General features: G+C 37.0%; 2 protein-coding genes across 2 annotated transcripts; both read left to right on the plus strand.

Annotated features, from left to right (window-relative positions):
- Positions 1 to 2,744: 2,744 nt before the first annotated feature.
- On the plus strand, positions 2,745 to 11,205 carry LOC141426440 (arginine and glutamate-rich protein 1-like). The gene is made up of 5 exons (XM_074085336.1): positions 2,745 to 3,050; positions 3,125 to 3,284; positions 3,816 to 4,016; positions 4,940 to 5,023; positions 5,556 to 11,205. The coding sequence occupies exons 1-5, from the start codon at positions 2,896 to 2,898 to the stop codon at positions 5,718 to 5,720; spliced, it is 765 nt and encodes a 254-aa protein (XP_073941437.1). The 5' UTR covers positions 2,745 to 2,895; the 3' UTR covers positions 5,721 to 11,205.
- Positions 11,206 to 14,335: 3,130 nt separating this feature from the next.
- On the plus strand, positions 14,336 to 17,532 carry LOC141426201 (mannose-P-dolichol utilization defect 1 protein homolog). Its single transcript, XM_074085054.1, has 4 exons — positions 14,336 to 14,622; positions 14,922 to 15,120; positions 15,760 to 15,964; positions 17,217 to 17,532. The coding sequence occupies exons 1-4, from the start codon at positions 14,535 to 14,537 to the stop codon at positions 17,466 to 17,468; spliced, it is 744 nt and encodes a 247-aa protein (XP_073941155.1). The 5' UTR covers positions 14,336 to 14,534; the 3' UTR covers positions 17,469 to 17,532.
- Positions 17,533 to 20,485: the final 2,953 nt, after the last annotated feature.

The raw sequence follows: 20,485 nt of genomic DNA on the forward strand, positions 1-20,485 counted from the left end.
GCCTATACTATTAAACAGATTTGGATGAAATTTGATAAGTAGGCACAGTCGGGTCTCTGGAATAGCACGCAGGCTATTTTTCATTATCCTTTCTGTTCTGTGCTTGTTGATGTTAGCCTGAATTAGCCTGTTGTTAGTAAGTCCTTAAATGAAATTGAACTTTGAGGTGGTTAAATAATTCCCCTGCTCCACCTATCTCTACCAGGCTATCTCCACTGGTAGAGATAAGTATATGGTTATTTTTTCCACCTGTCCCCACTGGTAGAGATAGGTGGAACCTATTAAGACTCTTATTTTAGTGGGGATACGTGGAAATATTATGACTTTTTGTCTCTACTGGCAGGGACAGTCACACAAAATATTCACGTATCTGAAAGAAAGAAAGAAAGAAAAAGTTTATTCGGCAATCTATCCTAACTATACCTATACCTATCTCTACTAACCATGAAGTGTTTTCTTAAGTGTCTAGATCAGGCGTTTTCGAGTCTGCACACTTTTCGTTCATCAAAGTTTCACGGCACACCAGCAGGGCGCTACTACGAAACTCGAAACTCGAAGTTCGTATTGTACCGTCCCTCTCGCTCTCGTTTAAGTGTCAGAGAGACCGCACGACACGAACTTCGAGTTTCGAGTTTCGTAGTAGCCCTGCAGTAAAAAATAGCCAAGTGCGAGTCGGACTGGTGCGTACGTAGGATAAAGGCGACGATCATTCGCCGAAGTAGTTTAAAACAAATTCAGCGACCGCATTAGGTGAACGATGCAGTGTAATTGCAGCTTTAGACATGTTTTATCAAAATCGGTTCAGCCGTTTTTGAGACATTGAACTTTGAAGTGACAAAATGCTGTCGGGGGTTTTCCAACTTTTTGTTGGTTAGGTTATAAATTCAATATCTTGGAAACTAATTGACGTATCAAAATAATTCTTTCACATGTACCTATTATTTTTTGTTTTCAACAGACAATAGAGAAAGCTAAAAATCAAAACTAGTGAACATTTTTCAAAGTAGAGACGCTATGTTCCCATTTGGGAATACAGGCGTGATGTTTGTGTGTTCCATTATAATATTTCAACGCTCTCTATTATTTCATTCGATGAACATTGTTATAGACAAATAAAATTATTTACTGTGATAAGGTTCCATAGTGGATCAGAAATCAAATTGGTTGACTGTACCTATGTGACCTATCCTATTTCGCAAAGGTGGTTAGGCAAATGGGATGCATTAGGTTTAGGTATACCTAATATTAGTTTCAGTATTAGTGTTCCTTTATAAAATTTCAACTCGCTCTATTTTTTTTAAGTATGATTTCGGGCACCAGAATATAAGTTAAGACATAAATGCTGTGTATAATCCCATTATATGTACATAGTTTTGTATTAATCCGGCACGTTGTTTCTAAGTAAGTACCAGTAGTCTGCTGCAATGGAATTGCTTGCGTCCTGGCAACTTATTTAACTAGCTGTAACGGACTTTAATAACTGTGGTACAATTATTTTTGGCCTCTTCTTTACTGAAAAAGTAAGTATCCATGTGGAATTTCTTAAATTTAATTATGGGGTTGCTGGAGATATGTCCTGCAGCAACCCTAAATTAAATTAATGAGGGCTATCGCGTATGAATTCGCCACTAGAGGCGCTAGTGTATCGTGAGGTCTCCGAAATGTCAAATCTCATAGTTTTTGGGTGAGCTACGCGGGTTTATTTATAATTAGAATAATTTGTGAATATTTTGCAATATCTGTAATTAATTATGGCAAATATGCGTTCCGGGGCAATGAATGTCTGTGTTTTGAGACAGTTTTGTCTTTCGGAAACCTTTGTCCTCCGCTTTTTTCCGAACAAAACTGAGACTATGCAACACTGTGGCATGCTCGATATTTTTACTGTACCCTTAGTGTAAGTTTTCGGTTACAAAATACGTCTCGATCGCGTTCGCGTTAAAATCTCAATTTGTATGGAAACACGAACATCGCAAACGTTCCGCTAGAGGCGCTGTTCGTGTTTGCATACAAATTGTGGTTTTAACGCGAACGCGATCGAGACGTATTTTGTAACCGAAAACTTACTCTAAGGGCACTGCAGGGCTACTACGAAACTCGGAACTCGAAGTTCGTGTCGTGCGGTCCCTCTCGCTCTCGTATTAAATAGTATAAGTGTCAGCAGGGCTACTGCAAAACTCGAAACTCGAAGTTCGTGTGGTGCGGTCCCTCTGACACTTCGCACCTTTAAAATTAAACTGAAACAATTCGAAATATACACATTTCCAAAATAAAATTTAAATAAATACAATATGGTTAAATTTTAAAATGAGAAAATTTCGAGTTAGTTTAATTTTAAAGGTGCGACATTCTATTTAATACGAGGGCGAGACGGACCGCACGACACGAACTTCGAGTTTTGAGTTTCGTAGTAGCACTGCGGATCGGATATGTGCTGTCCCGCTCACGCTAATAGCATTTATTACGAGAGGACGAGAAATAGCATGATACCAATTTCGAACCGAGCCGGATCGACCATAGACAAACTAATAATCGCTCGAAAGAACCCTGTGAAATTGCTGTGAAAGAATCGGAGTCGATAAGCGGATTCGGTACCGATACCGGAGCTGGATTGGATTTGTCGGAGTCGAAATTACCCATGTCTACTTTCTAAGAGGTTTCTAACGAATCTGACTAATTTAGCCAACATAACAAAATAGTGTATTTTAGTTTTCCAAATTACCTTATCTATGGTGCAACTCTTGCTTGCTACTTGCTAATGACAAGAAAAGAAATATAAAATGGATTCGGTGTTATACTCTGTGTTTGATTGATGAGGCAGGAGGCAGAGGCATGTTGAGTTTTTGATCTAATTCCGAGTAGCTATTTTTCTACATTTTCACGCATTGCCTAAATATGGGTCGTTCAAGATCACGGAGTAAATCACCCCGGCGACATCACAAAAGCAGTAAACATTCAAGAAAGAAGAGCAGATCTAAAGATCGGTCTACATCTCGTAGCAGAAGCTCCAAACATACCGATAAGCCGAGAGAGCGAAGCTCGAAATCTAGGTAAATAAAGTGATAATGTAACATGTTACAATACGAAAAAAGATTTGATTATAATTTTAAGTGTAATGTTTTAGGAAACGGTCGCATTCTGTGACATCGTCCACCAGCAGTGAAGCGTCCTACGATGGAAGTAGAAACAACAGGAAAAAATCGAAAGGGCGCAGTAAAATGGATGAAGTTGACCGGCTTGCCGAAATGGAAAGACAGAGACGCATCAGAGAAGCAGAACAAAAGGTAGGAAGAACATTTTCCACTGTTCTGCACCTTTGATGTACTTACTTCACCAACCTCACCAGGCAGAGATCTCCTTTCAGAATGTGAGGGCTTGACCCGTAGTTCGCATGCGAGCCTTTTGCGGATTGGGAACTTACTCCATTGAATTGCTTCGCAAATTTGTTCAAGTTCCCTTCATGATGTTTCCCTTAACTGAAAATCAACATTTTAAATATAATTACCAAAAATCAGATGCGTGGGCCTGGGTTTGAACCCACTATTTTCTGCTTGAGAGGTTAAACCACTAGGCTACCACGGCTTTATTTACTTATTATCGACAATTGATTTGTGAATCATACCAAATGACAGGCCTGAAAAATGCCTGCTACTATATTCTATCAATTAAATGCTTAGAAAAGGTTATGGGAGAACAGCTGTTAAAGTTTCAAAACAGCTGTAAATTATGTATTTGTTGTTAAAGTTAGTTTGTCGGGTCCCTGCTGAGAGTGTTATGTTTGTAAATTCCCTACCTAACTTTCATAAAATTTGAAGGTGGTGGAAGAAGAAGCAGCCAAAAGAATAGAGTTGCTAGTGAAGAAGAGAGTTGAAGAAGAACTAGAGAAGAGAAAGGATGAGATTGAACAAGAAGTGGCTAAGAGAGTGGAGGAAGCCAAGAGAAAAATGGAGAAAGAAATGATGGAAGAACTGGAGCGGCAGCGCGAGCAGCAGCGCCGAGAGGAGCTCGCCAGACAGGTAACTGTGCCGCCCCTCACCAGTCATGTGCAAACGCAATACCTCCCACATTACTTTTGCACATGACAAGGATCACTCTCCAACAAGACTTGTTCTCGCATCTAATGAACACTATAAGTACATTTCAATGCTATGAGTACTTAAAAATAAAAATAAAAAACTAATAAAAGTATTATTTCGATCATATCTGTTAAAGGTCCAGTCAGGTGTAGTTCGAGTGCTTACAAGAATTTTGTTTGTTAAATCATAAACTGTTGTAATGGCCCTCGCGGCTTAGACTCGAATGTAACTGGACACCATTCAGTACCTACATGCATGTTGTTGCACCTGCCATGGCAGACTGTTTGTCCCGTCCTGCCCTTATGTAAGTGCCGATGCGGCTACCGGCTAGTTTTTTAAAACTGTTCACTTGACTGTCTTTGGCAGTCACGTAGTGTATAAGTCAGGTCGGAAGACTGCTCAAGAGCCCGAAGCCGTAAGAATTTTATGGAGACGCAGCTTGAGGAGCCGGTCGTGATTATTGAAGGTATTTCTTGAATTAATTTTTTGTATAACAAAACTTTCTGTTACAATCTAGGTTAATCTGCAGTAGCTATGATAAAAAGGCATTAAAGTTTGTTCGATGATAATAACATTTTGAAATGATTTGTTAATGGATTTTTCCAAAGGATGAGAGAAGGAGATTGTTTCCATCAATATTTATCTGCCTCTTGTATGTTAGTAATCCTATAATAATAATATTATATATTACCTAATTATACCTACATGCATTATACAGGACACAAACTATTGCAAATTAATTCATGGTCTCATTCATATGTTTTTAGAATGTGGTCATTTATAATTTTAAAATACTGTCTTTGGTTTTCAATGTCTCAGCAGGCTGAGGGGAACCATGTTAATATTTACTTTCTATCATACAGGAGGAAGAAGCTCGTAAAAGGAAAGAGCTGGAGGATATCATGGCAGAAAATAATAGAAGGATAGAGGAGGCCCAACGCAAGTTGGTGAGTAAACAAATTAAAAGAAAATTATCATCTGTGAGGCCATTTCTAAGCACGACTTTACATTTCTTGTTTTGATCCAATACAGTCTTTTCTGCTTATCATAATCAATTTACATAAATTAGTATTAACAAAACCTGTCTAGCCCAACTAGAATCCTCTAAGCTTTTACATATACTAATGCATCAGCATAACTATTTAGTAAAACATAGATGATATATTTAACGTAACATTGCTGACTGGCGTTTTTTTTCTGCATATTTCTATATGTGTCTATTCTGGTTTGAATATATTTCAATAGTGTTTCAGAGGTAATAAACGAGATTATACGTTTTATAAAATTTGGTAGCACTATGTCCTTCAAATTTGAAGCCAGTGAATTGACGATTTTAAGAAATAATATTCGTGTCACAAAATTGTAAGGCTAGAATGGTATTTAATGCCAAAAACGATATTTTTCTCAAAGTACATATTGAAGAAAAATATTGTTTTACATTGTTAACATTTACTACATTATTCTTTATTATTTTTCCAGGCTGAGGAACGGTTAGCGATGATTGAAGAACAAAGAAAAATGGATGAGGAAAAACAAAAACTGAAAAAAGAACAAGAAAAGAGAGTTAAAGAGGAACAAAAGAAAATCTTAGGGAAAAACAATTCGCGGCCCAAATTGTCATTTTCTTTAAAACCACTGTCATGAGTACTTATCATATTTCGTATTGTTTGATGAGAACAGTGCATTCGAAACATTCTTTCGCTAGTTATAGAGATATCAGACATGTATTATTGTTAATTTCAGTTGAAAAACTATTTTTGAGGTCAAAGTATACCAGTCTGGATGTGTATGGTATAGTTAAACTTTAATTAGGGGTCTTGTTAAAAACACAGTTCTTATAAAAAGGGTTGCTGCTATCTAGAAAAAAAAAATTACCTCACATTAATCGCGGAAATATATTTTGTTGGAAGTGACAAAACCATGCCCTGGGAGGTATTGTATGAAATTATTAAAAACCTTGTGTCTCAAATCAAACATCAAAAAAATTGTCTCTTAAAATAATATTCATAAAATTCAGTCAGAAAAACTATAGATTTTGAAGTACTTTTTTAAAAGTAGAGACGATTTATCGCTGTGCACCTATGTACAGCCCAGAAAGACAGACCCGCTTAGGAAAAAAGTAACTATATTAATATGTATTTCCTATTTAATATCAATTTTGCGGTCATATTTCTAGATAGCAAATAAACCTATTGATGAAGGAAATATTTTGAGGATGTCAAGTTTCATTCAAAATCAAATTGAGATCCTGAGATTCAGGAACATAAATTATGCAAGAATGAGATAGATAGTGCCTACCTAGTTGGTAAATCAAGTTTTTCGTTGAACGACAACTACTCTGGTCTTTTTCTAACTCCGTCTGCGTCGGACAGTCGTAAGGTTGGCCCAACTGTTTAGTTAACATAAGACATAACCTTTTTTTTATGCTACTTGTCAGTGGACTGCCTCCTATTGTCTAAGAACCGCTCAATAGTGTAATCTAAATCCTATAGACAAAAGTAGACAGCGTGCTAAAAAATAGATCATAGGTATCTTAGCTTAAGTTACAATATCATATTGCATGTATGATGAATATTTAATTTCGTTCTTGAGAAAAAAAACTTTATAGTTATTCAGTTACTCAACTCTGTAGCATACTACATGATTACTTACATTAAATTTTATGTGTATTGGGTTTGGGGCAGAAGTAAGACTATTTTATTGTAGACCTAATTCTTTGTATCAATTTGATTACACCTTTACGTCTACGCTAACCTAACCTGTCTCTCTCTCTCTCTCTCTCTCTCATACACACATTGGCTTTTTTTACTAGATCGAATGATTATAAGTCGTTTTACTTTCATTGAACTCTGTAAATATTTTTCAGGACTTTTTAATTGTGATTGACAAATGTATTTATGCATTGATGTTCAGTGTATAACTTCAATGGGGTGACTTCACCTTGAATCTAAAAATCGGATGAAAACCTTTACAAGGTCGTTCAGTAATACTAACCTAACCTAACCAAAAAGTTAAGAAAACTTTGATACCTTGTATATTTATGCAGTCAGAATTTAGAGTATATTAATTGAAAGAAAGATGCTGTCACTGTTGAAATCGAAATAGACGCTTTTACAAAAAAAAAACGCGTCCTGTATGGTATTTTTGTTGAAAAACCATGTAAATTATTTTATAAAGTACATGTTTGGTAATGTAAAGATCCATTAGTATTAATTAATTTGGTAATCTAAATAAATACATTAACTCAAATAGTGTCACTACGAGTCGTAACACTACAAGCGCTACAGAAAAAAACCAAATTGTCAATTTAACGATTATAAGTACATCAAATGCTTCGCAAATGGGTACGGCCGCGAAGCGTTTCGACTGTCGTATCTTCTGTACCAGAATGGACGAGTTTATCTTATCTTAGAATGTATCCAGAAACTCACTGATGCAGAAACTACTTAAAAACAAATGGCGTTGTTACGAAGACACCTGTGACGGAATAGCAATTTACTTATTCATGGATGTATTTGTTGATTTTGGTAATACAGTAGTTAGATTAGATACTAGACGGTTGAAACGCTTTGTGGCCTAGCATGATTATTTCTTACACCTAAGAGTGTGGAGCTTTTGTTCTGGTCAGACTATCAATACTATATTTGAGGTTGAGGGCGCCACAGTTTTCGTACCTGTCACATTTTTGACGTGCACGATTTAATATGGCAACAATTTTGTATAAAAAAATTTGTTCCTCAGTTTCTAGGGATTTTCCGTGATCAGGATCAGTTCCCGATTCATCGAATTATTTTTAAAGACACTTTTGTAGTTTTGTTTGATTTACTGTATCTGAAATATTCGGACGAATCGAAAATGAATCCTCCTAAGTACAACATTTTTTAGTGAGACGTTAAAATTCTGAGCTAAATTCTAAAACCTGGACGTAGCGTTGAAAAATCATCTGAAGCTTGATGAGCTAAGCGAATCTACGGGAAAATCTGTAGGTCATCAATCAGAAACTAGGATTACATCAAGTAAGCAGTCTATGTTTTTTGATTTATGTCTTCCCCGTAGTTCCTCTTACCACATTTTTTATTGCTTTTATAAATTAGCGACAATACTGCTGATTACAGTCTTGAATTTTATTAAATATACAGTCCAGCTGAGCAGAGAAAACAGACTCATGAAATCATGTGTCACTCGGGAAATCTCAAAAGAAAAATTGGGAATTATATAATAATATATTGCTACAAAATTAACGCTCGAAAAAAATTTAGATAAGCTGTTATTTACTACTTACTACACTATTATTTCCGTTTCAACACACTTTATTTATACGGTTTATTTTCGCAGATGTGTATGAACAATTTGCCCATTTTACAAAAAAGACTTAATTGAGTATTAGCAGTTAAAAATGTTATTCACGTTCATGAATAAAATTGCAGTTCATTTTTATTTTTAGATACCAGCCTAGGCTAAACAGTTTAGTGTTAAGAATGCAGTTATGTATATATGTTTTATTAAGCTTATATTAGATAACGTCGGTTAATTTGCGTGTACAATTTTGCAGATTTCATGTATTTGTATTTTCACTTTAAATTAATAATCTTGCATTACTGGTTTTACGTGTTGTAAATAACATACTAGCATTTCTACAGAAATACAAATAGGTTAGTACCTTCCATTTCTGCATATACCTATAGGTTACTCTCATTTGGAATACTTTTCTTTGAACAAAAGTTTGAAGTTCACTGATAAGTGGATAAAACGTACTCACCATAGGAGTAATGGATAACCTTTTTTTTTTGGGCCAGTTGACCCGTCGAGCGCCCTGTGCGCACACCTATGCACACAACGGAGTTTTGACCACAGCAAAGCGCCCTGTGCCTCTGATGTAGGTCCCAAAAAAAAATTGAGTAGAGTAAATTTTTGAGCGTTATGGTTATGGGCGGATTGGAGTTTTCATCGCACGGTAAGACGTTAGCGAGCCATGGAGTCGACATTAGCAATAAAATTAAACTCGTATTCATACTCAATAGTTTATTTAAGTAGTGATTTTAATTTTATAATCAAGGACAAGAATGTTGTCGTGTAGGTATATACCTACGAGCAAAAGTACTGCATCACTTCCCATACAAAGTTGTACGAAAAATTGAAAAGTGATGCGGTAGTTTTGCTCGTGAGTATATCACGATCCTATAATTTTGTCTTTTGTGTATACGAGTCAGCGTCAAATAGTTCGTGACACCCAAAGTTCAATCACAAAATAAAAATAATAATTTTATTTATAATTTGAATCACATTGCTCACGACTTTTTATTACGATCGCTATAAAGGCATTTTAGAATTAAATAAATGAGTGAGTATGAGTATGAATAGGAGTTGGATTTTATTGCTAATGTCGACTCCATGGCTCGCTAACGTATTACCGTGCGATGAAAACTCCGAAGCCTATATGGCCCTATACCACGAAGTGCAAAACTCGAACTTCATTTGTTGCCGTCCCGCTGACGCTTATGTCATTTAATTTAATACGCGAGTGAAAGGGACGGTGCGATACGAACTTCGATTTGTGAGTTTCGTAATAGCCCCTCTGGCGCTTGACGGTTTAAGTTCGCACTAAATAAGTTTGTGACTAAGGCTGGGTTCACACGGCGCAGTCCTGCACGATTTTATAAAAAAAAAACCCCTTCTTAACCGTGGTCCGGTTGTGTAGTCCGGCCAGCCGGACTGTGGAAAATTTATTTTGTCCGTGATACGGTTAACCGCTCCAAGGAAAAGAAATAATTTTCAGCTGTCCGGTCAACCGGACCATGGAAAATCTTAACCACTTGTAATAAATGCAGAATGTAAGCACATTTGAAACTGTAGAATGAATGAAAATTATTGCTTTCCGCATAACGTTCACAATATCTTGCGTATGTGCTTGACTAACATTTTCACAAACATTTGGTGCCTCTGTCAGGATCTCCCAAGTACCAGCTGCCAAATGCTCGCCGCACACACGAGTGTTTTGTGGTATATAAAAGTTCAAGTCACACAGTAAGCGTACCCTTACCATGTCGGGTATCATTAATAAAGGCGTATTAGGACACCCGATAAATATACAATGATTTATATTTTCGTACGCTCGTACCAGACTCATTTTCATACAACGTCAACCACTAATCTATGAACGTCAATAACAAAGTTGAGTGAACAAGGACATTATTGACAATAATAGCTTTTAAAGAGCGTCCAATGCTCCTAGTCCATTAGGTGAGCAACAAGGTATATATATGTATATATGCCCAGCAGTGGGACGTATATAGGCTGGGATGATGATGATGATATATATATATATATATATATATATATATAGTTAGATAGATAGAGACATATTTATATGTATTGTGTCGTTTAGGCCTCGAGACAATTTAACCATTACACGTTATGTCGATTGTATATTTTGGCAGTGTACGTATGTGTGTGTATGATTGTGAGAACATTATGGGGGATTTGTTCGCGTTCGCCAGCCGGACTATGGAAAATTTGTACTTTTCGATTGTTCGGTGGCGATATTACCGGACCAAGGTACAGTGTACAGATGTACAACCAACCAAACAGTATCGCCACCGGACAATCGAAAAAAGAAATTTTCCACAGTCCGGCTGGCCGGACTACACAACCGGACCACGGTTAAGAAGAGAAAAAAACAGCCTAAAGTAGCTCTGCCCAGGTTTTCGCGCGATAGCCTTTCGGTGACAAAGTGAGACATTTACTGCGACGCTACTAGCACAATACAAGTAACAGTATATTACTTGTATTGTGCTACTAGTAGTTTGTACTTCAGGAACGAAAACTTCGTTGGTGCGATATGCAGGTTATGTACACTAGCACTCTAGCCAAACCATTCCATTCAGGCGGTTCGCTGTACAACTTTCTCGTAGTAAACTATTGCTGTATCATTGTAGCATTTATTTCGAAAAGGTTCTACTGCGTTGTGTGTCTCAATGGACTGGATTGGTAAGGTACCCAACAGAAGTCTTAGGACTTCCGTTTTCCATCGCTATGCCTATTACATTATTTTGCACGACGAACATTTATCCATACACTTTACGACTGTAATGTTATTGTTTCATAAATCATAAATAAAATCTTAGCTAACTTTGGTGTTTTATTTCTGCGACCTAGATAATGATGATTGATGGAGGATGGAACAAGTGTGTTGGTGCATGTCAAAGTCCTTGCGGATGGATACCGAATGTAATAAGTAGTATGTTCTCTATAAAGCTGACGAGGCTCAAAAATTCCCGATTTTTGAAGACTTGGTAGGCAAGTTTAAAAGCATTGATACGTATGATATACTAGCGAGTTCAACAGATACCTACTTAGGTAATACTTGTAGAATATTTCGGGTGCCGTTCAATCGTCATACAAACTTTTAGCATAATTTCATTTTACTACGTTTAAGAATCATAACAATATTCATGTAGCATACACACGGATTTCATATTATTACCCAGCATAAGGTTTTAAATAATATAACATTCATTAGTCATAACAACAATTGCTATAATGCTTATATTCAATAATTTCATTTTGAATATTCGGTTAATCATAGGTATAATTATTAAAATCTATAACAACATGATTAGACGGTATATATCATGCGTGCCTAATGCAAAAAAACGTTTGATTTGTGCGAGCGAGCAAGACGCTTCGGACCAGAAGCGACTCGAATAGGTTAGGTTCAGAGGCTAAGGCGGGAGGGAAGCGGAGCATAGCTTCCGCCTTATAGCCTTCGGTGTTAGGTTTTTTTTTTATAGCAGCCCGGATAAAATTGCTTCACAATGATCTTTGCTGTTGGATTTGGTTTGCCAGGTGTTTTATACTTTTCGATCATTATCCTCGATGTTTGTATAAAAATAGTTTATTATGAACTTTGATTAAAATTATGCTGCATGACTATTCTATTAAACAGTAGCAATATACATGACAACACAATTATGCTAATTGAATAATATGATTTGAGAAATTCGCCAACTTGTTTATATGCAAATTGTTTTTATACGTTCTCAATATTTCGACCTGTGATTTCGACAGATTGAAATTCTGATATTTGTGTTATGAGAAATGAAAATTCGCAAATCGTTCTTCTGACAAACATTACACACCCGAATACGTCGGGCGTCTAGCGTCGTTGATAGCTTTACTGCTGGTGTGTAGGTACCTACCCACCACAACATAAGCAATAGGTGGCCTTATCGCTTCAGAGCGATCCCTTTCAAGCAACTTTTTTACACAGAAAGAAGTTTATTTTAAAATCCTCCGAGTTTTCGCTCAGCATTTTGGTTGAAGACAAACAGGAAGGAACAATAAAGTCAGAAAAAAACCCGGCCAAGAGCGTGTCGGACACGCCCAAAATAGGGTTCCGTAGCCATTACGAAAAAAATAAGTAATATTTTTCTAAGGATTTCGTATTTTATACGGAATCTTCCAAGTTTAGGTATATTTTATACCTTAGGCTACTATTTACTCATAAACTACTAATAATTCTCAAGCAAACTTAGCCGTTATAGTTTTCCTTGAAAGTTTGATATACTTACTACCATCCTGAATTTTTTCAATGTTTTCCACCCACCGGTTTAGATTTTAGAGGGGGGGGGGACGCTCGATTTTTATGAAAATGTGCACTTTAAACTTGAATATTTCGCAAACACATCACAATCGAAAAATCGTCTTAGCAAACCCCTAATGGTTATAAAAAACCTATCCAACAATACCCCACACTATAGGGTTGGATGAGAAAAAAAAATTACCCCCACTATGGGAGGTACCCTAAAAAATTTTTTTTTTAATTTGGATTGTACCATTTTGTCGGTATATGGTCTGTCCCAGAATTCGAGATACTAAAATGACGTTTCATGTGTTACCTGTTTTTTGCGTCTCATAAATAGTGATGTGCCGCAACCGGTTATTACCGAAAGATTTTGTAGGTACCTATGTATGTATGTCGTAAAATATTAAGATATGAACGGATCCGTGATGTACTAAAATGTAGGGCACTTAGGACATTCTAGAAAAGGTAAAATAGGTCTAATAAAAATGCGACCGTTTTCGAGATATTTCGACTTTTTATAGATGTTGATGTTTAAGTTTCAATTTCATTCTAAGTAAGTTTTACATTAACTAAATAATATGAGAATAATTAATATTTGATTTATTATTCTATGATATGAATATCAAAATAAAAACACGAGAAAACGCACTGATCACATCCGAATTCCGATGACAATACGAGTAAAGTAACGAAAATCGGTTGAATACCACTTGAATACGAAAAACATGAACAATGACGTTGTGTGATATCTGAGGGCCTACTCCGGAATTCGAAAATCAAAGTTCGTACCGTAACGTCCCTCTCACTTACGTATTAAATTAAATAGTAGTGTCAGAAGGACGGAACGACACGAACTTCGATTTTCGAATTTCGTAGTAGCCGTGCTGGCCCTGACTACGAAATGCAAAACTCGAACTTCGTATGTTGCCGTCCCGCTGACGCTTATCTCATTCAATACGCGAGTGAAAGGGACGGTGCCATACGAACTTCGTTTTTCTAGTTTTGTAGTAGCATCTGTATTATTTTTTACGTTGGCACTAATTGATGAACACTGTATTTTTACCTGTGCTTAGATTTCATCACTTTATCGTATGATAAAGTAAAATGGAAAGTAGAATATTGAATGCATTAATGTTATTTTTGCTATCGTAAAATAAACATTTTATCGGTTATTTACGAAACCGAAATCACGGAGCAGCACTGTTCCTTTTATGCTGGCCACATTTTTTTTACGTTTGACATTTCAGACTGTCATTTTAGTATCTCGAATTCTGGGACATAGTTTACATATATATTCGTGCAAAATTACAGCTTTCTAGCATTGATAGTCCCTGAGCAAAGCCGCGGACGGACAGACAGACAGACATGGCGAAACTATAAGGGTTCCGTTTTTGCCATTTTGGCTCCGGAACCCTAAAAATGGGTAGTTTTGGACATTAGATTACAATTCGGTGCTTAAATAGTCACGCGTCCTGGAGACTACATTACTCCCTTACGTTTTTTGTGCGGGAAAAGTCCTAGAGACTACCAGTAGTCTTAAGGACACTTCCCGGTCAACAAAAGTTAGGGACTAATGTAGTCTAGGACGCGTGACGGGTTAAAATATAAAAGTTTTAATTGTGTCTCGAACAGGTCGATCCAAAACGCCGCCGCCACGCGTCAGTCTGACGTTTCGTTCGTCCCCTCCCCTCCCCTTCCTTCGTTGCCTACTTGCTGCACTGCGGGCAAAAAGTGAAGTTAAATCTAATTGTCGAAGTCCAAGCCGGGTTTACTATAGTAAATGTTAGGTCGAAGCTCAATCTAGTCGATAGATATTATCAGATTATTTAATGGAGTGAAGTCTTGCCATCGTATCAGTTTAACGTGTGGCGAAAATGGTCGAGTTTCTCAAGGGACTACTGCTGTCCATTCTATCGGAAAAGTGTTATAAAGAATACTTCGACAACTACAACTTTCTCGATGGTAATTGACTTAAATTATTTACTCATTGTATCCGTTGTGCTCTAACTTTATTTATCGTGGTCGACGTTCCACTTGTCTTTTATCATTTTCTTCACGTATCGTTAACTGTAGTTTATGCATTAACTATTGTTTGAGCGCTATTAAAATATTTATGTATCCTTTCTAATTATATTACATTAATGAATGCCTTAAATAATCACTAAAATAAATACAAATTTATTTAATGTAATTTTAACGAAAAATTAAATTTATCTATATTAATAATAATAAATAATAATAATAAACAAATTACCTTTCAGTGCCTTGTTTCAAAAGTACATTGAGCAAAGGGCTCGGTATTGGTATCATAGCAGGCTCTATCCTGGTAAAAGTACCTCAGATTCTGAAGATTCTCAGCAGTAAGAGTGCAGAGGGTATAAATGTCTATGGGGTATATCTGGAACTCTTCGCCATTACATCAAATTTTGCTTACAGTTATGTAATGAGTTTTCCATTTAGGTAAGAAATCTACTGCTTTGTAATTTTTTAAGGAACTGACTTATACAATTAACTGAATTAACACATTCAGAATCAAGAATCTAATAGTTAGGTACTTTAATTATTGGCAGTTTTTGCCATAAAGTAGAAAAACTCTGCTACTGTTGCCTGTGACTCCAGATCTGCATAGAATTGGCTATGTCCTTCCTTGGGACTCTAACTGTCTCCATATTAAATTTCATCTAAATGGGTTCATCAGATGAAGCGTGAAAGAAAGGTAGCAGACAGACAGTTACTTTCACATTTATAGTATTAATTAGTAGGGATTATTTTTGCTGATGGTATTTGTTTCTTGCATATCATTGCAGCTGACACAACTGTCCCAAATTTGGGAATCAAACCCAGGTCCTCAGCATTCCATGCTAAGTGCTATACTATACTGCTACACCACCGCTGGACAGGAGTACAGACACAAATTTCTCCTATGCACCACATATCTCAGCTTGTCTGTTTCTTATAGTCGCTGCTTAAGTGACTAAATAAATTCAGCAGTTATTCTTACAATTGATTTATACTTTGTGAAGTGTAGGAGGACTTATGAGGTTATATAATTTGTTAATTAAAATGAATCTGACCTAATGGTTTTGATTTACTTTTCAGTGCCTGGGGTGAGGGAACATTCTTGGCAATCCAAACAGCTATCATAGCAGCCCTGGTTCTGCACTATGGGGGTTCTACAGGAGGAGCAACAATTTTCTTAGCAGTATATGTTGGCATAGTGTCTGCTCTAATCAGCGGCTATACCCCAACAGAAATATTGTGGAACATGCAGGCCATTAATGTTCCCATTATTCTTATAGCTAAGGTGAGTCGTCATGCCTACTTAAAACTAGATATTATGATATGTGAAAAAACTGAACCATAAAATCCTATACAACTTTGTGGATGGCGATCTTAATGTGTGTATATGCAATGCAGGGATGTTACGGAGCTCCGATTCCGTTTCCGTCAAGTCGGAACTTTCGTTTGATATTAAGCATCCGTTTCCGTTACTTTTGAAACGGAAGTTATATCAGATGTCAATGCTTACCGCGGCGACTGGACATGAGCGGCGTACAGTCGAGTTCATAAACGTATGAGCAAAAATTTTATCAAAAATATCTGAACACGCTTCTACACTGTTAACAATAGTCGTGTTCAGATATTTTTGATCACAATTTTGCTCACAAGTTTATGAACTCGACTGTACATCAAAAACAAACAGAAGGCTAATTTATGTAACGTTTCTGACACTCATGATCACAATCAAATGACAGTTTTTGTATGCAAAAACTTTGTAAAAAAAATTGTTACGCAATAGACCCTCAGGTTTAGTAGACCTACCCTTAACATCTCGTCCATCTATCACTCAGGCTCTGATTCTGGTTCAGATAAACTAAATTGAAAACATCTGGTTCAGCTTTCGGTTCCGATAAAACCACATCCATTACATCCCTGACGCAATGTGCTTGCATTTTCACAGCTAAAAAGCTCTATTAGTCACATTAGAGCATGTTGTGTCACCATGGTTGAAATAGGCATAGATGACATTATCATCAGTTGTTATCAAATTTATGGCATTTTAATCCTTTAAAAAAATATCGCAATAATTTTATTGTTGTTGTTGTTTTGAACATGAAACTACCGTGAGAGTCACTCATATTAAATAAATTGACCCGGATAACTCACGTCATATATCGAGTTTAGCCCGACACATGTCGAGCTAAACTCGATTTAAGACGTGAGTTATCCGGGTCAATATATTTAATATGGTTGTCGTTGTTGACTAAACTTATCAAAAAGTATTTTGCATTTTGCAAATACAAAAATATCCTTAAAAGTATTTTAAATAAAATACAAAATGCTTTTCTAAAAAAAGTATTTAAATACAAAATGGAAATAGGTATTTTGCATTTCAAAGACTAGTATTTTCAAAATGTCCCATCTCTGGTGATAACGTAATGGTATCGTATCAGTATGTGATATGAGTAGTCATTGTACATCTTGTAACAATGAACCATATAGTTATGAATCATTGAATAAAAAGTGATCTAGCAATATATTTTTTTTAATTTCAGTCAATTCAAGTCATCACAAACTACAAAAATGGTAGTACAGGTCAGCTATCCGCTGTAACAGTGCTGCTTCTATTTGGAGGTTCTATTGCAAGAATTTTCACTTCTATTCAAGAGACTGGAGACTTCATAGTTATAGTGACATACTGCGTATCCACTGCAGCTAATGCAGCTTTGGTGCTGCAACTGTTCTGGTATTGGAATGTTGATAAGACTAGTAAGGGTAAAGGTAAGAAGAAGAGAAAAGCTACGTAAATAAGTGAATATTATTTATACTATTGTGAAAAACAAGTACGGAAAATAAAAACTTATCAGAGTATTTGAGCTTATTTCATTATTGTTCCCCTTACAATGACAGAACAAAATAACCAGTGAGTTTGAGTAATCAGTGCAGTGTGACTTCACAGCAGCGCATGTTGAATAGTACAGTCACAGAAACTGGATCGCGTACCAGAATTGACCCTTTGTCAGGCGCGGCGGAAAAGTATCAAAACACCCCACGCCGGCGTGGGTTAACTCACTAGGGCTATGAGCACCGCCCGGTGCCGCCCGGCATGCACGCTTGCAGTCTCGCTCGAACTAGTAACGTAGTGATTATATACTCTTTGCATTCGGCACGCGACCTTATACTTATCCATTTTGTGACCGTCGGAGATCGTAGGCGCGTCAATTTAAAAATGCTAGAAAACTAAGTATTTGTCCGAATTTACTCTTAAGTTATATGTGAGTATTATTTTTTTATTGATTTACAACCCTATCCTAAACCAAAACGTTGGTGCGGTGATTATGCTAATAAAATTACGTAGGCATATAAAATAGCGGCTTTCGTCAACATCAAAAGTCTGTACTTGTACTATTACTTATTCTGTGCCTTTGTGCTAATTAATATCATCCTGTTGGCATTACATTCACCTGCCAAAGAAATTAATTAAAGTGAAATTGATTATGAAAAGGTTCTACCCGTAAGCGATTCAGTTTCCTCGAGTGTAAAGTCGCCATCAGATATTCCGGAGCGGCCAAGGTGATCAAAAATATCGAAACATGAACTAATAATACCTACCTTAAAAACAGTGCATGTGCTGATATTTTTGACCACCTTGGCCGTTCCGAAATATCTGATTTAGAGTGTACATTATCTAGCTCTGTGGCTCTATACATTAACATTTCGCCTTCTGCCTCGCCTTTCACCTAATGCCTTATCTAATAAGGTTGCATTTCCATCAGAGATGTGCGAGGGAGGAATGTGTTTGTCATCATTAAACCAATAGAAACTCTTCATTTACCTATTTTCGCTCAGCAGAGCGTTTCTATCTTAAGTTTCTATAAGGATTATTACGCACCTTAAGGGGCTGTTTCACCATCCATTGATTAGCGTTGACCGACTGTTAAATGTGATACCGTGTCCGTCTATTCGAACAAAACAATTAGAGACATCATCACACCTAACCGCCAGTTAACACTAATCAATGGATGGTGAAACAGCCCCTAAGTCTCAAGCCCAATTACCAATTTACACCGCGAGCGTAGGGGACTCATTAATGTAATGACTTAGTTTTAGGCGATTTAGCGACCCATGCATTGACTTGGAAATTCAACTTTAAGCGGAAATTACACTTTGTGTTCGCCGCATGCTGCGACCGCAAGTGTGAAGAACACTGATATAGTCGGCCGCATTCGGCGATCGACAGCTGCCACGCAGTAGATGGACAGACTAATGTAAAGGCGGCGGTCGATCGCCGAAGTAGTTTGAAACAAGTTTGGCGACCGCATTAGGCGAACAACAATGTTTTTTGGAATCTTTTTGTATTTTTTATTTCAATTCCAAATTTTTACTTTTACGGTCATCCCGTAAAACCGAAATTGAAAATACAAACTGAAATATAGATGCACAGAAAAAACAGAAAAATAAGACCATCACTGATGGTCACCATCAGTGGTGTAGCGGTATAGCACGCGGTACGGATTACCGAGGACCTGGGTTCGATTCCCAGTGATGGTCTTATTTTTCTGTTTTTTCTGTGCATCTATATTTCAGTTTGTATTTTCAACAATGTTTAATTTCCGCTTATTGTATTAGTTATAAACGTTTAGGGGCATACATGTCCAAATGTCAGAAAGTCCAGGTGTCACATTGTCCATGGTCAAAAAGTCCGAAGGTTATAATGCCTTAATGTCGGATAGTCCATATGTCTGAGAGTCCATGTGTCACATTGTCCATTGTCAAAAAGTTCAAAGGTTATAATGCCTAATGTCGGATAGTCCATATGTCCGAGAGTCCAGGGTCTCACTCATTCTAATTTGGTTTTGTTTACACCTATTGCAATCGAATTGTTTTCGACTCGATCGCCTTTACTGTCAAGTCAATAAGAGCTGCCACCACGTAGACAATACGATAACAATATGGAAAGAGACAATGTAGAATGAGGCCCCAGTCCATCTGCATGACTGGATCAGCTGGTCAATTCTTGTCGACTCGACATGACATGTACGAAGCATCATAGATGCATCTGGATCTTACTGAGAATGGGTCTCAGGGTGTTAGATAACAGACTGGAAATAATGCAGATGAGCAATCTAGCTCTCTAATCTATTTCAGTTATATTTATCATTTAGTTGTGTTAGTCATATTTTTATACAATGAGACATTATGGGATTCAGGCCTTCAGAACTAGGACGTTTAATCCTTCGGACTTTTTGAGTATGGACTTTTTGACGCTAGGACTTTCAGACACTAGGATGTTTCATCCTTCGGACTTTTTGACGCTAGGACTTTCAGACACTAGTACGTTTAATCCTTCGGACTTTTTGACGCTAGGACTTTTAGACACTAGGACGTTTCATCCTTCGGACTTTTTGACCATGGACAATGTGACACCTGGACTTTCTGACATTTGGACATGTATGCCCTAAACGGTTATAAATTACAATGAAAATACTAATAGCTTTAAAAACATCCTTTGTCAGGTATGTGTTCGATAGGTAGCTGCTTTTGATTGTGATAATATGCTCCAGTAAATGGGGCCTTATTAACCCATTCACTGCCTTGACGCCCATCGGCGTCTTGGTGGACCCTGTTGTCATTACGCCGATGGGCGTCTGTTCTGCAGAAGCGTCGGCATCGCGGCATAGTGCGTAATCTGGCGCTCGGCAATGAATGGGTTAAGGGTTATAACTTACATCGACCAACTTCATAGAGGTCCGGTGTAAGTACTTTCATGCAGCCGATCGTTGTACGTTAAACTGGTCATTTAATGAGTCCGCTCTCCGCTCTC

This window comes from Choristoneura fumiferana, chromosome 3 (assembly GCF_025370935.1).
Source record: "Choristoneura fumiferana chromosome 3, NRCan_CFum_1, whole genome shotgun sequence".
NCBI lineage: Eukaryota > Metazoa > Arthropoda > Insecta > Lepidoptera > Tortricidae > Choristoneura > Choristoneura fumiferana.

What these genes read in the sequence shown, in the direction of transcription:
- LOC141426440 (XM_074085336.1), top strand. Translation starts at nt 2,896, where the DNA reads ATGGGTCGTTCAAGATCACGGAGTAAATCACCCCGGCGACATCACAAA. An exon ending in GAGCGAAGCTCGAAATCTAG is followed by an intron (nt 3,051 to 3,124) that starts GTAAATAAAGTG and finishes GTAATGTTTTAG; the next exon opens with GAAACGGTCGCATTCTGTGA. An exon ending in TCAGAGAAGCAGAACAAAAG is followed by an intron (nt 3,285 to 3,815) that starts GTAGGAAGAACA and finishes TAAAATTTGAAG; the next exon opens with GTGGTGGAAGAAGAAGCAGC.
- LOC141426201 (XM_074085054.1), top strand. Translation starts at nt 14,535, where the DNA reads ATGGTCGAGTTTCTCAAGGGACTACTGCTGTCCATTCTATCGGAAAAG. An exon ending in GTAATGAGTTTTCCATTTAG is followed by an intron (nt 15,121 to 15,759) that starts GTAAGAAATCTA and finishes TTTACTTTTCAG; the next exon opens with TGCCTGGGGTGAGGGAACAT. An exon ending in CCATTATTCTTATAGCTAAG is followed by an intron (nt 15,965 to 17,216) that starts GTGAGTCGTCAT and finishes TTTTAATTTCAG; the next exon opens with TCAATTCAAGTCATCACAAA.